Source organism: Oenanthe melanoleuca, chromosome 4, assembly GCF_029582105.1.
Source record: "Oenanthe melanoleuca isolate GR-GAL-2019-014 chromosome 4, OMel1.0, whole genome shotgun sequence".
In the NCBI taxonomy this organism is placed as follows: domain Eukaryota; kingdom Metazoa; phylum Chordata; class Aves; order Passeriformes; family Muscicapidae; genus Oenanthe; species Oenanthe melanoleuca.
In genome coordinates, this window is record NC_079337.1 from 4,389,332 (window position 1) to 4,407,024 (window position 17,693).

The window sequence follows — 17,693 nt, forward strand, 5'->3', positions numbered from 1 at the left end:
CCAAAAACATATACCCTCTCAAAAAACCCAATTGAACAACAGCAAAAAAAGAATAGGGAAACTGTTATTGAGGTAATAGAAGAAAAAAATCAGAGTTTTACACGTAGTATTTTTAGTTATGCACAGGTTATGGCCAAGAGTTTGGTCTGCATTCTTTATTTGCACATAACTGGTTTGACTGTATTTTTATAGGCAAATCCTTAAATGTAAGAGATCAGTGTAAATAGATAATTAAATATAAGAGATCAGTGATGACCAGTGAGTTACTGGGTTTGCTTTTTGATTTAGGGTCGCTTGGCATTTGGGAATCATTATCAGCCACAAACACTTTGCATTAACTTTGATGATGCCTTTTTGACATACACCACAAAACCACCTTCGAGTCACCTTGATCAGTTCATGCACATCGTGAAGGGAAAATTGGAAAATGTTCGAGTCATGCTGGTTCCAAGCCCCAGATATGTTGGTCTTCAAAATGATGAGTAAGTTTGGGGTATTTCTGTATCCATATTATTTTATTATTTGTTCTAGAAACACAAGAGAATGTTCATTGTGCTTCAGCGTCTTTATTTTACTCAGTGTGTTTAGACAGTTGCCATTTTTACCACAAGGTTTTTAATTTTGTATCTTTGAATCCAAAATTTGGATCTTTCTTTTATGGAGAAAAGCACTGGTTTACTGTATTAGTCTAGGTTTGTATATTTGTGTGTGTATTCTGCTCTATTGTTAATCATAGAATCGTAGAATAGTTTGGGCTGGAAAGGTTTCTTTGAAGGCCTTCTGGTTCAACCCCTCTGCAATAACCAGGGACATCTTCAACCAGATCAGATTACTCAGAGTCCCATCCAGCCTGGCCTTGAATGTTTCCAGGGATGTGGCATCCTGTGTCCAAGGTCTGTTTTCCTTCTCTCAGGTGCTAGAGCTGTACTTTGCCAGTACTAAATTTCTAGTTGAAATGCAAGGTTTAAGGTGTTGATTTTTGTAAAGCTGATCCATGGTTTAGGAAATACATAAAAACCCCAAAACTGGGCAAAAGCTCTGTAATACTTGGTGGAGGGGAAACCATGTTATCTTTTGAAGACAGACTGCTGATCCTTTTACCTCTGTGTATTCTGCATAGGTAGGGTTAGGCAGCTTGAACAAACTGCAAGCCTGTGTGCTTGCACGAAGTAATAAAATAAGCTGTACATAATTTGTACCTTGATTGGCCTTTTAAGCAGCCAAATACTGCTGTGTGTAACTTGCCTTTGTTTTCCAAAGAATATTCTGTGGCTGCATACAGAATCTTACTCTTCCAACATGACGACAAAGGAAATTTCTCTAACTAATATTGAAAACAAACAAGATTAAAACAAAATAGGATTAAGATACTCAAACTATTAGCTTTTCCTCCTGCTTCCTCTAAGTATTTGCTTTTTATGCTCTTACCATCCCTGCAGCTCCTGATGGCTAAAGGATGGCATCTGTGCACAAAATGTGCTCTAATTTACTGGGTAAATTTAAAAAATTGCCCAATTCCCTGGAAATGGAAAATGTTTGACTCTTTAGAGCCTGCCCTCTTACACTCTTTTGGCTTAAAATTTAAGCTGGGTGTTATAACTTCCAGAAATTCCTGCAGGCAATGAATATATAAAAAAACAGCTGAGTGACTTGATGAAATTTGTAACAGACTGACTAATCAATACAAACATCAAAATTTCACCTTGAAAACTGACATTTTGTATTACAAACATCCATCTCAACACTTTTATCACTTTGCAAAGAAGTCCTCTGAAATTCAAGAAAAGAAAAAAGTGGTGCCAGGAAAGGCAGGTCACAGCAGCAGAAGTTTGGGAGGCAGCAGGCTCATGGTGGTAGTTCAGGATAGATATTAGGGAATAATTTAAAATGATAATGATTATCTCATTTTTATTTACTACCATTATCTAGTTTGTGTTAAAGTGTTTTAATCTTTGGCTGCTGGAGTTACTCTCTAAGTAAACTTAGTTTCAAGGTTCTTGCTCTGTTGTCTTTGAAGAGTTTCTGACAGTATGTGATCTCTACATCTGCTGTCTTCCATGTTTTCCAAGGTGTCCTGCCTTTGAAAATGAGGTGTGGTAAAATGGGCAATGTGCTCTAACAGGTCACACTCTTAAACTATCATAAGAATTGAGTTTTTTTATCAAGGAATGACAGTTTATGAAACTGGCTGAGAAGCTGCAATAGTGTCTTTTGCAGTAAAACCAGAATTATTAATATGGAAATTAACATGAGAAAGGGATTGTAATATACCAATGTAATAGTGTTAGGAGAAATGTTTCTTCTCTTAGTTTTTTCACTTAGATCCTTTTATATTGAGGGAAGTGTTACTGAGGCAGAACAGCTTCTTTTTTTTCTTTTTTTTTTATTAACTAATGGTCTAATTACTGAAAATCTTGTCCCTTTGGTGCAGAAGGCTATTTTAGTAAGAAAACCATTAGCAGGTGAAAGAACAATATAGGACAAGGAGAAAGGAACTCTTGACAGAAAGAAACACTGAAAGTAAAACTTGAGTAGTTACTTGTGGTTTAGAATATCTGAGAAATACCTTTATGGAGAAGAACCTGGTATCTTCATGCTTGAGTTAACTAAACTTTCTCAAGTTATCTAATGTAATAGCTATAATAGCAACATTATGATCTAGAGTTGGTTTTTTTTTCTCAAATCTTTATGCAAATCCATTATGCTTAATATGTTGCATTTAAAATTATTTGAATTCATAAAGATCGTTCTTCCCATGTGGATTTTTTATTCTTTATCTTTGCACTCTTTCCTTGCAGACCACCGAGGCTGATGGGTGAAGGTTTTGTTGTAATGCAGTCCAATGATGTTGATATCTATTACTATATGGATGAACCAGGTACAATCTTTTAAATACAAAGATAGTTTATTTTTTTAATGGGGAAAAATCTTTACGCTAAGACAGTTAATGGAATGTTTTGGAGCCAATAGAAGCATCATAAATACACTTTTGGTCTGGCTGTCCTTAAAGTATTGCCTGAATCTTGAACAAAGACAACACCTTTGGTAATGGTGTGTACAGGTGTAGGATAGGTGACAATTTGGGATCATTTTTGGACATATTTCTTGGCTTCCAGTGGAAGTCTGCGTTGAATTATGTCTTGATACTTATGTACTGTAGTACTCTCAAATAAAACTGACTGGCTCAAGCAAACAGTTCTCATGCTAATTTGAAGCAGCTTCCTTTAATAGTGTGTTTATTATTTTATGTAATACAGGTCTTGTACCAGAGGAGACAGAGGAAAGCAATGATGGAGAAGCCAGCAATGAAGACAGCAAATTACAGGACCTGCCGCCGTGCTGGGGTTTGGACATTGTGTGTGGGAAAGGGACAGATTTCAACTATGGGCCTTGGGCTGATAGGCAGAGGTATGGCCATGATTTACAGCTTTCATCTTCATGTCCTGTATTACTGAGCAAGCTTTCTCAAGTTTCCATTGTGTGATTGCTCAGACAATTTGTATGTTTTAGGGTAGACCAAGTAGAGTCCTGCCACAATGGTTTAAGATTTAGTGAATTCACTGGTGTTTATCCTGTTGGCCTTCCAAAGTTAAGATTACTCTCATTATTAAACTAATGGATTATGTTATGGTTTTGTAAACAAAGTATTTTTACTGCTTCTCAAGTGTGACATACCCAAAGATTTAACTTCTTAGTTGGTGATGTTTAGATTTATCAAGCTCCTGTTAGCTAATATGGGAATAATATTAGCATATTAATGAGGAAATTTTAGGGAACCAGAAATCTGGCTATGAAATTAATGAGGGAGGAATAATTTATCCCTGCTTAGCATAATCAGCTGCTTGCTGTTATCTCCAAAGTATTTATTATCTAGTTATTTTAATACAAAATTTTAGGCTGCAGTTCTACTGTTCTTCACTTGACCCTGGATGTTTTGCACATGAGCATTTCTGGTGAAGACAATAGGATTGTTTAGAGAGTAAAGGACTATTAAGCAAAAGTGACATAATCAGTGCCTTTCCTCTTTTCCCCTGTTAATTAAAGGCTGGTACTTGGCCTTCCCTAGTTCTCCTGGGAAACTGTTATGATTTATTGTCTCTCAGGAGTGTGAGGATGGCAGCCCAAAGAGTAGTCTTTAGATATGATAGTGCATTTAAGAAAAAATGTTCCTTTGTAGACCCCTTTGCTAGAAATAAGAGGTCAGTGAATCACTAATGATACTTTTAATACTCCAAAGAAAGCTTGCCCTATAATTGAATGTTTTTTATAATCTTAACTGGCTCAGTAGAAAGCAGTTTAGTGCATAGATACCTACTAGGAACACTTTGACAGCTTGCTATGGATAGATCATGGAAGTTTGGGAACTTTTCAGCTGCTACAACAGCCAGGTGCTGAGTGTAGGAAGGAATTGCACCCTCTTGAGACCTCAGTAAGCTCTGCTGTCTGTGCTTCATCACGCTGCCTTTTCTGTCATGTATTTCATAGCAGATTCAGCTATAAATCTGTAGAAATATGGTTTCCATTCTGAGGTCCTAAAGATTTGTATTTTCTTTATTTCTGGGCTTACATCAATTACTTATGCACAAACTGAAGAATAATTAGATGACTTCCTACTATGCTTTTGTAGCAGATTTTGTAAATCATGGATTAGAAATAAGAAGAAAAACATGGTTTGTTTGCCTTCTGAATTAAAATTTATTGCTTTTGTCTGAAAGTTAACTTCTTGACATTGACACTTTTGGAGTTGGAATAATGAGTTGGAAGGCTCCTATGATGAAGATTTTCAACAAACCTTCTTCCTTATCACATCCACTGGTTGTCTAAAGCTAAGAGGAAGATAGTTAAATGAACCATGTAGATACACTAATATACGTATATATTTCTCCTGTGAACAAAAAACAACTTTTTTGGTTTTTTTTTTTTCCTTCTTCCTCCCCACTAGGGATTGCTTGTGGAAATTTTTCTTCCCACCAGACTACCAAGTTATGAAAGTCTCAGAAATTGCTCAGCCAGGGAAACCAAGACAGATCCTTGCTTTTGAACTGCGGATGAATATCATTGCAGATGCCACCATTGATTTGCTTTTTACCAAGAACAGGGTAAATAATGAAACCTTATTAAGAAATTAACTTTGTCTGCTGTGGTTGCACTGTGCTTTTTGGTTATGCACAGTTTTACTTGTCTGAAGTGTTTATTATGATTTTAAAAGCTGGGTGATTTTTGTCTGAGTTTTTTGTAATTATGAGCAAAGCCTTCAAAGAGAAATAGATTCTGAGAGGACTTTAAGTTTCTTTTAAGCTTTAAAGGTACATCTTAAGCCATGCCAGCTCCTGCAGTCTTGGGGTTTCATGGTCAGGGCATGTCCTGTGCAATCTTAAATTCTGATGAAGCTCACCATGATGATAGATGGAAAAACAATTTCTTCGGATATTGAATGAAGAGATGACACTGGGAGGGAACAAAACTTGTATGTGTAGGAATTTGGATTTTTCTTCTTGTTGCAACTCTTCTAAATGGGATACATCATCACTTGATTGTACACCTATTTTGTTCTTTTGTGGGGGAACTGAAAGGGTTAGAATTGTAATATTAGAAATATGAATTAGTTTGCCCCTCTCAGGCCTTGGATTAGGGTGTTTTATGCTATTTCTCCAACTGGACTTCAGTCAGCATTTGTTAAGCCTAAAAACTGTGTTTTTTGTATCAATGCATATTAGTAGTTCATTAGTGATTTTTCCAAAGGCAAGGAAGACTTTAATCATCAGGTGCTTTAGTCCAGGTGTGGATAATGACAGCCAGAGGCATAAATAAACCTAGAAATCATGTTTGGACTGTTTTGTTTTCTTGCAATGCAGGAAACAAATGCTGTACACGTAAATGTTGGTGCAGGATCCTATTTGGAAATAAACATTCCCATGACAGTGGGTGAAAATGGTGAGTTAAGGCTAAGACTGATTTTATTTTATTTTTTTTTTCTCTGCTGTTTTTCCTGAGCAGTTATCTTAATTCCTGTGTGTGTGAATGTCTTTTAGTGTTTCTCCTTTGTAATCTTGAGATGCATATTCCTAAGGAAAGGAACAAAAATACTTCCTTGTACAGTTCAGTGCAAGATGTTAGGGCAAGTATTGATCAGGATACTTCTTGGTAGTGGACTGCTGAAATCACTGGTAAAAATTGTTTAAATATTGGCGTAACTCTTGTGTCTGAATGATCATGTGATAACTTTTGTTTGCCAGGCTACTCACCTACAATTAAAGGGCAGCTCCTCCACGTGGATGCCACCAGCAGCATGCAGTACAGGACTCTATTGGAAGCAGAAATGCTGGCTGTAAGTGTGCATTAATAGGCACAAAGCTTCAGTAGGATTTTTAATAAAGAACATATTGTTCTGTGGAGCAGTCTTTAGTTTCTTAATGCAGGAAAATGCCTTTTTTATATGTTTTTGCAAGACTTTAATATATAAGGAATTTCTATATACCGACATAATTGTGCATGTGTGTAACCTTTAGTGACTTCAAAAGCACTAACTTGGTGTATAAATTATGTATTTACAAATGTTACCTCATTTACTATGTAGCCACGTGTTCATAAAGGCTTTGCCTTAATAGATGATTGCACTCACTAGCTCTGCTAAAGGATGTGTGTGGACAAGTACTTAAAAGCACTCAAGTGTGCTTGAACTACTTGAGACAGATTTAATACTGCATTATTCTTTTGTTTACCTAATATTTCACTTCTGCAGCACTGTAATTGTATAGATTACCCTTCTTATTGGGTTTTTAAATAATCTTTTTCAAGTGACGTTTTTAATGTTTGAATTTGAACAGTATATCAATGATTGAAAAATACTCTATTCTGGGGGATTTTCTTTTGGTGTATTGTGAAAAGTGGTGCTTTTGGTGAAAACTTTGCTTTTTAAATTGCTTTGTACATGTACAGCAGCAGATGTATCTGAAACTCATAGTATACATTTCTCAATAAATGAATACACTAACACTTGACCTTCAAACACAGAAGGAGAGACAGAGATTAAATTATTAAGGAACTGGAAGGACCTTCTGTTCATCTCAGCAGGAAAACAGTTTTAATTATTCAGCAGTGTACATATGTGAAAACTACTGAGAGACAGGGTCAGGCATTGTCATCTTTTCAGGTAATCCTGATGCTTTAATTTCTTGTCCACAGTTCCATATTAATGCCAGCTATCCCCGGATATGGAACATGCCACAGACATGGCAGTGCGAGCTGGAGGTTTATAAAGCAACCTATCATTTCATCTTTGCTCAGAAGAGCTTCTTCACAGGTAACCTCTTTTATAAATAAAGTACATGTCAAATTACATATTCTTCCTTTGGGATTTCTTTTCAAATCCTGCTGAGTTGTGCAAGGTCAGTTTCTCTGATTTCATGTATTTAAGGCAAGAGATTGTTTCTGAGGACAGAATTCCTGATGCCTGCAGAATGTCCAACAACATGATATTCTTACATTTGAGTATAAATACAAATAACTTAGTTTTCTAATGTCTAAATAAATTTGATTTGCATTTAGTTTTCTAATATCTAAATAAATTTGATTTGCAAATAAGTGATCCTAAATTTATTTCTTACCAGAACTCTTATCATGGCTACTGATTTGCTTAATATTTGCCACCCATGAGGTTGATTTCTCTTGATATCTCTCTTTGCTTGGCTCATTTTCAACTGCTTGGGCTCTGGATTGTGTCCCTGTGGCTGACAGATGATGAGGAAAAATAATTTGCTCCTCAGGATTCTGGCTGTGAGGAATAAGGCAATGCAAGGTGGAACAGCACCACTCAACTGTTGCTGGAAGCTCCAGCTGCAGTAATGGAAAGAATACAGCCCCATCACTGTGGTGCTGCCTGGGCAAATTAGCCCTGCTGGGAGGAATGTTTAATTAGTTCAGGCATGGTGCCATGCTAATAAAGTTATCCCCTGAGAGAGGCCATTGTCTGGGTAGTGCCACAGTGCTGCTGTGGTCAAAGCAAATATCAATTTCTCCAACACAAAAATCCTAAGAAATCCCTCACCTGATACTAACTCACCTTTTCTTACTTGGTGTGGGTCTAGATTTGATCCAAGACTGGTCCAGTGACAGCGCACCTGATATTTTTTCATTTGTTCCATATATGTGGAACTTCAAAGTCATGTTCCATCAGTTTGAAATGATTTGGGCAGCAAATCAACACAACTGGATTGACTGTTCCACCAAACAACAGGAGAATGGTGAGATCACTTTTTTTATTTGGAAGAAGTAGCATATACAACAAAACTCATCAACAAAATACAGTGTTGTAAATGTATATATAGAGAAAGTAAAAGAATTACACCCAAAACCTGGTGGGTAAAGAAAAGCATCAAGATGATACAGTTATTTTTACTGTTTGCCTGCAATTTCCTTGTGCTAAGTACAGTGTCTTTCTAGAAAGAATAAGCTGTGGGTAGTAAATACTTTAAGAACACTGTGATTACAGTGATTTATTATTTCAAGTACAGTGTAGTTAAATGATAATATTCTGTGTCATGAGTTCTTTAATATCTTCGAATTATTTCTATCTGTATGTTTCATATTTGGTCTAAGAACAAAATAGGGAGTAATTTTGACGAATTTGTTTGTTTTTCCTTTTTCCTCCCAGTTTATCTAGCAGCTTGTGGAGAAACCCTGAACATTGTTTTTTCTCTGCCGTTCACTGACTTTGTTCCAATCATATGTAATACTAGATTCTCCTTAAGGGTAAGATGTTTTGTCTTGTACGTGTGAGAACTCTTCCATCACCTTCTTGAATCAGGAAATTTTGAATTAACTCTTTCCTGAAAGGAAAATGGCCTTTTTCTATGAACTTCCAGTTTATAGAATTTTTCTTTAAGTAACCCAGAGGTAAATAGTTTCAGTTTGCTTGTGTGAAGCATTTAATCATTGATTTATATAAACATATACACACAAAAATGGAAATACTTCTGAAAAATACAAATATGCATATGCTTCACACACACATATAGATACAAATTTAGTGTGTATATTTATTACATATTCTTAAATTGTGTGTCTGTGTATGTGTTTTATCACTTGGAAATCTGTTCCCCTTTATTTATGAAATGTGAAAATCTAATGTGTGTTCAAAGATAGAATAGAATACTCTACTAGCTACCCACACACCATTTTGGAAAGCCATCTTCCAGGTTCTATAGCATAAATAGTGATCACAAAGTGTTTTTAACAAATGCACATGGTTCTTTGAATTGCTGTACTTTTTGTCTTCCTTAAAATAGAAGCTGTCTACTGCTGCTAAAAATAAACTAGTTGATGGTAATGTTGCTAATTTGGTATAATTTGATAGCAAAGAAATCAATGTTTTATAGGTTTCTTTCTTTTTAAAGTGAGATTTATTTGAGATATGGAGTCAGCTTGGTTTAGTTATTTAATTTCTGCAGTACAGTTTGAACAACAGAGGAGCAGGGATCACTAAAAGCTATCCAGTGTTTTATAGATTGCTCTGATTATGTGTGAGTTATTTGACTTGTAAGCATTCAGAACTGTAGAGCTCTTGGGATTGTACTATAACTTGGTGGGAAGCAGATTTCTTGGCTACCTTTGCCTGCAAAAGGAAGATGATGGCGCATACTAACATGAAAATAGAGTGAGAATTATGCATAAAGTGAATGTAAATTAACTTTTCTCTTGCTGATGTTTGATTTTTAGGGAGAAGATGTTGATCTTCATTTGTATCTGCCCGATTGCCATCCTAGTAAATATTCCCTTTTTATGCTGGTAAAAGATTGTCAGCCCAATAAAATAAGTCCCGAGTCTTGTATTTCTGCAGAATGTCAAAGTGGGCAGAAAACAGGCAAGCCCAAATGGAGGAACATTACTCAAGAGGAGTGAGTTTTATTGAGATATAGATATATATATATATATATTTATATCTTTATGTTGACTCTTATTTATTTGTTTTGTTTGAGAGTCATGAACTTTCTGAGTTTGCTTTAAAGACATTTAAAGGAACTATTGTGCTTGAAATAAGAGTGCTGTTTCCTTTTGAAAGGGCTGGATGGGTTGAATGCTGGACTGTCCCAAGTGTTGTGTTTACAATTGACTACTCCTGGCACCCAATCTACCCTCAGAAGGCAGATGAGCAGTTAAAGCAATCCTGTAAGTGTCACTACCTTTTCCTTGTTAGCATGGTTCATTTGGGAGGCTGTTGGGACTTTGGATCACACTGCTTCCATCTGCAGAGATGAACTTGGAAATGAATTGCTGTTTGATGTCTCAAGGGAATGTGTTGATCATTAGAATGCACTGGGATTGATTTAAAATCTGACAACATTCCACGCTGCTACATTTCAGGATGTGTCCCAGTTCCTTGTGTAAAAAAGAGGATACTGTCTGCAGTTCACTTCTCCTTGTCCTTAACAAAGTGGATCTCTTGTTGCACAAGATAAAATATCACTTGGTGGATTAAACAGCATTAAATTAAATAGGAAGCACAGTATTTTTGGCCGTGTCACATTCCTTAGCTTTTCTAAGGTTTTTTTCCTTTTGCATGTTGTGATCTCATCTTATGATTGAAATGTTTAAATATAACGTATATGAGATGTAGTAATATTGTCTTCCCTTTATGGGTATCAAACTGAGATTTTATTGTTAACTGTTAAAGTGAACCATCAGAAATGGGTGTTGGACTGGTCAGTCAAATTCTAATATCTAAGAATTTATTTTTACTTAACTGTCTAAGTATTTCTAGATAACAAATATCCTATAAGTATGTGCTTGCAAAAAAAATAGGTTATAAGCACAAAGATTAAGTAAGTTAATTTAAATGCAGAGGGAGGTATGCAGGAAGTTACAGAGTTACATAAAACCCTTTCAGGTTTTGATTCTAGAAGCAGAGCTGGTGGAGGAGAGATGTTGGAAGAATAATGAGGGCTAGTTTGAAAGGGCTACAATCAGCAGGTGTTAGAACACATGTTGGATGGCATTTTTGGGGTTTGAGTTCCAACAATTAACATCTAAAAGAACTCTAATTTGCAAGGACGAAGCAGAAAAGGTGAGATTGATTTTGCAGATGCTCATTAAATGCTCTTATGAGACTGTCAGCTTGTGTCAAATGTGCATTCTTCGCATTCTGAGAACATTGCCTCATAATCGTAGCGATTGAAACCTGCATTTGCAAGTTTGTACGTACACAGGTAATTCATCTGCAGCTTCCTCCAGTGATTAATTCAGCAGTCCACCTCACACCTACTCCATGGTCCTGATGGAGTCTGTTTGGTGCAGTAACAGCATCTGTACTTTATTTTGAATCAGTCCATAGAACTCTAAGAAATGTTGCATTACAAAAGATGTAGTTTGCATAAGAAGTGCACATCTCACTGCAGCATTTGGCTGATGTATAACTCATCAGATGGTGCAAGCACTGAGCAAGAGCTGTAGACAGTAATAGGGAGTTCAAGCCTTGGAGGTTTCTGGCTGCAGGTGTCTGTAGTTCTGTACGTGCCAGTTCTTCCCATTAAACTGGCACCTGAAATCTTCTTCCAGCTGGAGCATCAATTTTTGATGGTTTTCTTATGGAGTTCTCTACTCCCCAGCAATCAATTCACATCCTCAAAACATTTCCAGTTACTCACTACATTCTCATTGCCTTTCCTCACTTAAGAAAGTCAGTTTTTGGGCTCTCTTGTTCCTAACTCCAACTAGAAAGAAGGGCTAGGAAAGAAGATTTGAATTTTCAAACTGTTTTGTGACTAGAGTAATTGATTTGTTGAAGACAAAATTTTGGCCTACAGAGCTACTAATTTAGAATAGGTTTTTAGTACAACTTTGCACTTTGCATGTTTATTCTCTCTTGTTTATCCTGCAGTAGCTGTGTGGTTGTGGGAAATCTGCTCCGCTGAAATGAAAGCATGTCTCTGTTTAACTTCAAAAGCAAGATAAATACACTGAATACTTTTTTTCAGAACTTGAGGGATTGTTTTTCTCTTGCATAATTAACATTGACTAAAATATTTGATCTTTTCTTGTCTTCCCATAGTTACTAGATATGAAAAACCAGTTCTGTAGCATAGACATGCTAATGTAATTATATAAATCCGGTGCCAAAATTTGTGTATTTAATACACATTCCTGTTTGCTGAACTTTGCCCAACAGAAGCCTGGGTTGTAATCAAAAATCTGTTTTCTCCTCTAATTTGCTCCCAAGTGTCAGAAATGGAAGAAACCATGTTGTCTGTGCTGAGGCCATCGCAGAAAACCACGGACAGTGTGATTTCATCTCCCACAGCTTCCACCCGCCTTCCCCTCGACCCCTCGGAGCTGCCCCCAGATAAGCTCCACGTGGAGCTGGAACTCTCCCCAGATTCCCAGATAACCCTGTATGGACCCTTGCTCAAAGCCTTTCTCTCCATAAAGGTAGGCAGAGGAGCACAAAAATTTATGTAAAATTTAAAAATTTTTAAAAATAGTAAAGTTCACTGGTGGCCACTTGAAGGAAAGAATTAGTTTTGAAATGGAAAATTCGAATTCTGAAGAATATGTGAATTTGGATGGAAACCTTTGGTGGGCACTTGTTCTAATTTAGAATTACTTTGGTGATCTGGTGTAGCTGGGTTGAATTTTATTGTCACAAGCTTGTGAGAAGACTTCTTACATACACACACACACATATATATATATATATATATATATATATATATATATACACACACCCATATCAGAGTATTTTTTCTTTCAAGAAATACTGCATGTTCTGGACATATGCAGAAAATTTCTTATTCAGTTTTCCACTACTAAATTAAAAAAATATTCCATGATTATGACTACAGCTTATCTGAACTCCCAATTTTTATGCAAAGTTATACCAGAACCCATCTTTTGGTGCATTTAAGTTCTGCAATGTGTTGTTTTTCTTAATTAGATTCCCTGACATTTCTGGAGTTAGGATCATAGAGGGGCATGGGGAAGGACATGAGAATAAGCTTAATTTAAAAAGCTTCTTCAAGAAATATTGGAGAGGGATTATGCATCCTTTCCTTGGCATGAATCTATTGTGCTTTAGAATGTGTGTTGTTCTATTTTATTTTTTTTATCTTCTGTGACTGATTTTTTTAGGGTGTCAGGTTTAATTCCTTCCCATCTCTCTCACCCTCCCTTGTAACAAAAAAGATGGTTGAATGTGTCAATTCTGTTTGACTAACAGCAAAATGATTGGGGTTTGGTTGATTTTTGTGGTTGTTTTTTTGTGTGTGTGTGTGGTTTTGGGGTTTGGTTTTTTTTTTTTGGTGGGTTTTTGCTTTGTCTCTGAACATCTGTTTCAACCTGTGCAGATCTAGGCTAAGGTAATGCTTCTGGAGACTGGCATTTTGGAGCAGAGGTTGAGAAATTTTCTGAGACAGGTGATCAATATCAGGACTCCTTGAAACAGTAATTTTCATGAATTTCTATAAGGTATAGCATGTAAGCAAAGAATAGCAGAAAATACTGTTTTGTAGAGTATAGGACTAGCAGATATCCTCATTATTTTTTCACGTTGTTGATAAAATAAATAGGATTAAAATTAGGCCAGTACTACATCTTGAAGGCTTGACTTCTTTTGGTACAGAGCAAATGAAGCCATGTTTGAATTGTTCATTGAACCCTCTTTTTGGAGTTCATAAATTCATGAAGGAGTTATGGCTTTTCAAGCAAAGCAGCACCTTTTCAGTGCTTTTTGCCTCTGGAGGTAAATGCAAACAGTGATGCTATATTAGATCCCTGATTCTATAATGAATTCATTTTTAGGTGCAGATTTCTCACATGAAATTTAGTTTCTCTATTCTAATTCTCAAGAGAAATTTTAGATTAATAGGTTGTGTATCAAAATGTGCATTTATTGCTCTTTTTAGCATTTTTGTGACTCTGCTTAGAACTTTTTGTCCAGCTCTGCTGGGACCATCTCTTGAAAGGCTTCTCGGAGGGTTTTTTTATGTTTATTTTTCTGACTTGTGGTTGTTTTAAGTTGGTTTTCATTGATCTTTTTTAATACATAGTGTAGAGATCTCTGGTCACACATTGTCCATGCAGCTTTGTTAAGCTTTCTAATCTTGGGAGGTCGTTTTTTGGTGCAGCACACCCTGCTAAGGGTTTGCTGTCTGGAAATGAATGATTTATAGGTCCTGGCAGTCACAGCAGGAGTTGTCAGGAGTGAGTTACTGGAGCTCCTACCACCCTCTGCTGGGTCTGCCTTATTAAAAATCACTGTAAGAAAATTCTTGAGAGTTTAGCTTTCCTTTTAAGGGAGAAGATGTGATAAATTGTGAGAAACCTGATGGATTTTCTGTTTCCCATAGAATTTGGCAGTGTTACTTTGGCCTTTAGTTAACTCAAGAGGATTTGCATAGGCACAATGGCATTTTAGACCCGAGGAAGAAATGTTTATGACGTAATATTTTGGACACAAGGCTTTTAGCTTGCTGAAAAAAAGGTTCAGAAAGTTGGGTGAGGGTGACTTCCTGCAGGATGTGTTTTGTGTTCTTACTCTGTTATGTATCTTTAAAAGCGTAAAAATCTGTTTAAAAGTGCCAGTAATAATATTTCAGAACAGTTACCTGTGTTGCATGTGTCTCAAATGCCAGTAACTGTGAGAACTACTGAGCTGCCTTCATTCTCTGCAAAGCACAATGCCTAAATTTGCACATTTAGGCTATCCAGTTTCCATAAAATAAAATTATCTATGTTCCTTTTATAGCTATACCACTTGTTTTAGGGAGGATTAAAACCAGAAGATTTTATTTGTATTTCAATTCACTGCCTCCATTTTTTTAAATTTGTTTTCCGTATGATCATAGCAGTTATTTTTCCTAGGAAAATTATTTTGGGGAAGATGACATGTACACTGATTTTGAAGAGGTTATTTCAAGCCCTGTTTTGTCCCTGTCAACATCCTCAAGCTCTGGCTGGACAGCTGTGGGAGTGGAAAGTGACAAAAAAGAAAATGAAATTTCAGTCAAGCCTGTTCACCCTCTTACTTTACGCCCGTGGGATATCACTGTGCTTGTTAATTTGTACAAAGTGCATGGGAGATTGCCAGTGGTAAGTACTTTATAATCATAAAAGAATTTGCTCCATGTCATTTATTTTTTTTTTTTTTTTTTTTTTTAGTTTCGTAATCTGGATCCACATTTAGCTGCCTAGAACGTTTAGTTGCTGTGGTGCTTACCCAAAAGTGTAGATACTCTCTGCTGAAACTGTGGCTATCTAAACAACTTTGAGACAGGATTTATTTTACTTATCTGGGAGGCAGAACTGGATAATTTTTTAATATGTTTGTTATTCCCAGGACTTGATTTATGTGATATTTTTGATTGACCATTACAATTTCTCTGCTTATTAGCAAATTTGTCTTATAATGGTGCAGTCTGCTCTGAGTGCTCCTGAGTTCTGAGGGAGCCCCAGGAATAGAAATACCCAGATAAAACACTGGGTTCACCCAAATCTTTTTCAATTGCTGTTTATGCAGTTGTCAAAGGGTTTTTGAAGTTGCACAGGCTTCTTTTTGAGTGTCTACTTAGAGGAAGATTGTCACACTTCTTGCTCACATGTTTGCAACTGATAGTAAAGTTTCAACAGTGTTGTGTGCTTTCAGGTTCTGAAACAGATGTGTTTATTTTTTATTTCAGCATTGCAGTCCAGATGGTCCAGAGTGCCCTACAGCTTTCTTGGAGAGGCTGTGCTTCGAGATGAAGAAAGGATTTAGAGAAACAATGCTTCAGCTTGTACTGTCTCCAGTGAATCTGTTTCTTAATGACAATTATCAGGTAGTCAGTCAGTGCGTGTATGGCTGTATTGTGGAAGTTGTGTTGGCTTTAAAATTGAATTCTTTTTTGGTAGGAATTTTCCTGTTGTGCAGAGGTTTTATTAAGGCTTGTGAATCATAAGAAAAGTCTGATGCCTATTTTGTAAGGATCTTCATTTGTGTCCAGATATTTTTGTCATTTTGTCAGTAAAATAAATGGGATTAAATCAGGCTAGTGTTGCATCTTTTCCAAGAATTGCCTCCCTCTTGCTCGTCCTTTGCAGCGCCCTGCAGTGGACGAGGTGCTCCGGGAGGGTCACATCAGCCTGTCGGGCCTGCAGCTCCGTGCCCATGCCATGTTTTCTGCAGAAGGGCTGCCCCTGGGAAGTGACACATTGGAATATGCCTGGCTGATAGATGTGCAGGCTGGAAGCCTCACAGCCAAAGTGACAGCACCACAGGTACCATTTGGAAACCATTCTGAAATGCTGAAATATTACCCTTTTTCTTTCTCCTCAAACTGGCATAGCGTGGATTTCTGGAAAGCGCGTGGTCTGTGCTTTAAGTAACCTTTATAGCTTGAAAATCTAATAATTTCAGTGAGGGGACAGGAGGTGCCAAATGTGCTATTGTCGCAGTCATATTTTAAAGTAGGAGGCAAATGAGATCATTTGTGGGAGTGTAGTATGGACAGGCCTCAGGAGTAGCTGCTCACTGTAAAAATTCTGCTGCTTGCTCCCACTGGGATATAGTTTGCTTTCCCAGTATTGCACTTTGTTAGATCAGTCTTAGCACTAACCCCTTTTAATTTTGTCATTTATGTTACATTTGTCTTTCTACTTAGGTGAATGGCTCCAATTATACAACAGGAGATCATTTTGATTTATTTCTGCTGTGGTCTGCCAGATCTTTAAAGAAGGGTTGCTTTGCCAGTGTATTCTGAGACACAAGAAAAGTACATACATTCTATATAGTGGTTACTATTGGATTTAATTATTTTTAATTTTTAAGACACTTGAACATCATTTTGTTCCTCTAAAAGCTAGTATTGTTTTCTAGGATTAAGCGCATACTTCTTTGGGAGACTTCTGCAACAAATAAAATAAGGCATACAAGCAAGTTTAGTAAATCTAAAGAATAGACCTTTTCTTGCTATACAGATATTTGTGGTGGTACTTCCCAGAATGTTGCCACTGCTTTAGATGATGAGTAAGATTTGCTCCACTGCTCTATGGTTCAAAACTAAACTTAGTGGATTAAAAGTACTCCAAAGTTGAAGAAGATTTCTTAAGGCTTAATGCAACTAATGGATTTTCTTCCCTTTTAAAGCCTTTCTCAATTGTATGCATCATCTAGGATTTTTTTTTTTTTTTTTTTTTTAGTTGTCGGCACTTGAATTTGCTGTTTCAGGTTCATTGGCTTTCTTCCTTCCTTAGTGATGTATTGCAAGAATTTGTGGTGGGACTATGCTGAACAGAGGAGGACAGATTTTGTGCAGGATAGCTAGATTAAATTCCATGCAAATTATTGCTGATTTTAAGTGCCTTTTGCTTTGGCAAGCCAAAGAAAACCCATTTTCCTCTCATAACAGAGGCAGACAGTCATGAATCATTTCCTTTATGAGCAAGCTAACTATATAAAAGACTTAAATCAACAATAGGCTAATTACCAGGTCTAGCAAGAATCAGCAGTGTTTTGTTGAGCCAGTTTCCTCCTGTTCTATCTAAATGTAACTTTGTTGCTTTTATAGAAGCAAATCTGACATTTAAATTATGAATGGAAATGAAGTACCACGCGTTATTGTTTGTGGTAGAGTTGAGGGAGCTCTGTCTTTACAATGAAGTTCTCAGCTGACTGTAAGAGCAGAAGCTGCTTTCTTTTATTAAGAAATAATTTAGGAAATTGTTTA

The 17,693-nt window shown here is 36.6% G+C and overlaps 1 protein-coding gene across 5 annotated transcripts in view; it reads left to right on the forward strand.

Moving 5' to 3' along the window:
- Positions 1-17,693, forward strand: part of BLTP1 (bridge-like lipid transfer protein family member 1) — an 86,683-nt gene that overhangs the window by 17,466 nt on the left and 51,524 nt on the right. For all 5 annotated transcript variants that reach the window (XM_056489996.1, XM_056489998.1, XM_056490000.1 and 2 more), the window contains exons 8-22: positions 289-482; positions 2,799-2,878; positions 3,258-3,408; positions 4,943-5,099; positions 5,856-5,934; positions 6,237-6,328; positions 7,186-7,303; positions 8,088-8,243; positions 8,654-8,751; positions 9,718-9,896; positions 10,061-10,167; positions 12,215-12,423; positions 14,854-15,081; positions 15,669-15,806; positions 16,069-16,245. In XM_056489996.1, coding sequence (XP_056345971.1) covers positions 289-482; positions 2,799-2,878; positions 3,258-3,408; positions 4,943-5,099; positions 5,856-5,934; positions 6,237-6,328; positions 7,186-7,303; positions 8,088-8,243; positions 8,654-8,751; positions 9,718-9,896; positions 10,061-10,167; positions 12,215-12,423; positions 14,854-15,081; positions 15,669-15,806; positions 16,069-16,245 — 2,163 coding nt within the window. The remainder of the gene's footprint in view (positions 1-288; positions 483-2,798; positions 2,879-3,257; positions 3,409-4,942; positions 5,100-5,855; positions 5,935-6,236; positions 6,329-7,185; positions 7,304-8,087; positions 8,244-8,653; positions 8,752-9,717; positions 9,897-10,060; positions 10,168-12,214; positions 12,424-14,853; positions 15,082-15,668; positions 15,807-16,068; positions 16,246-17,693) is intronic.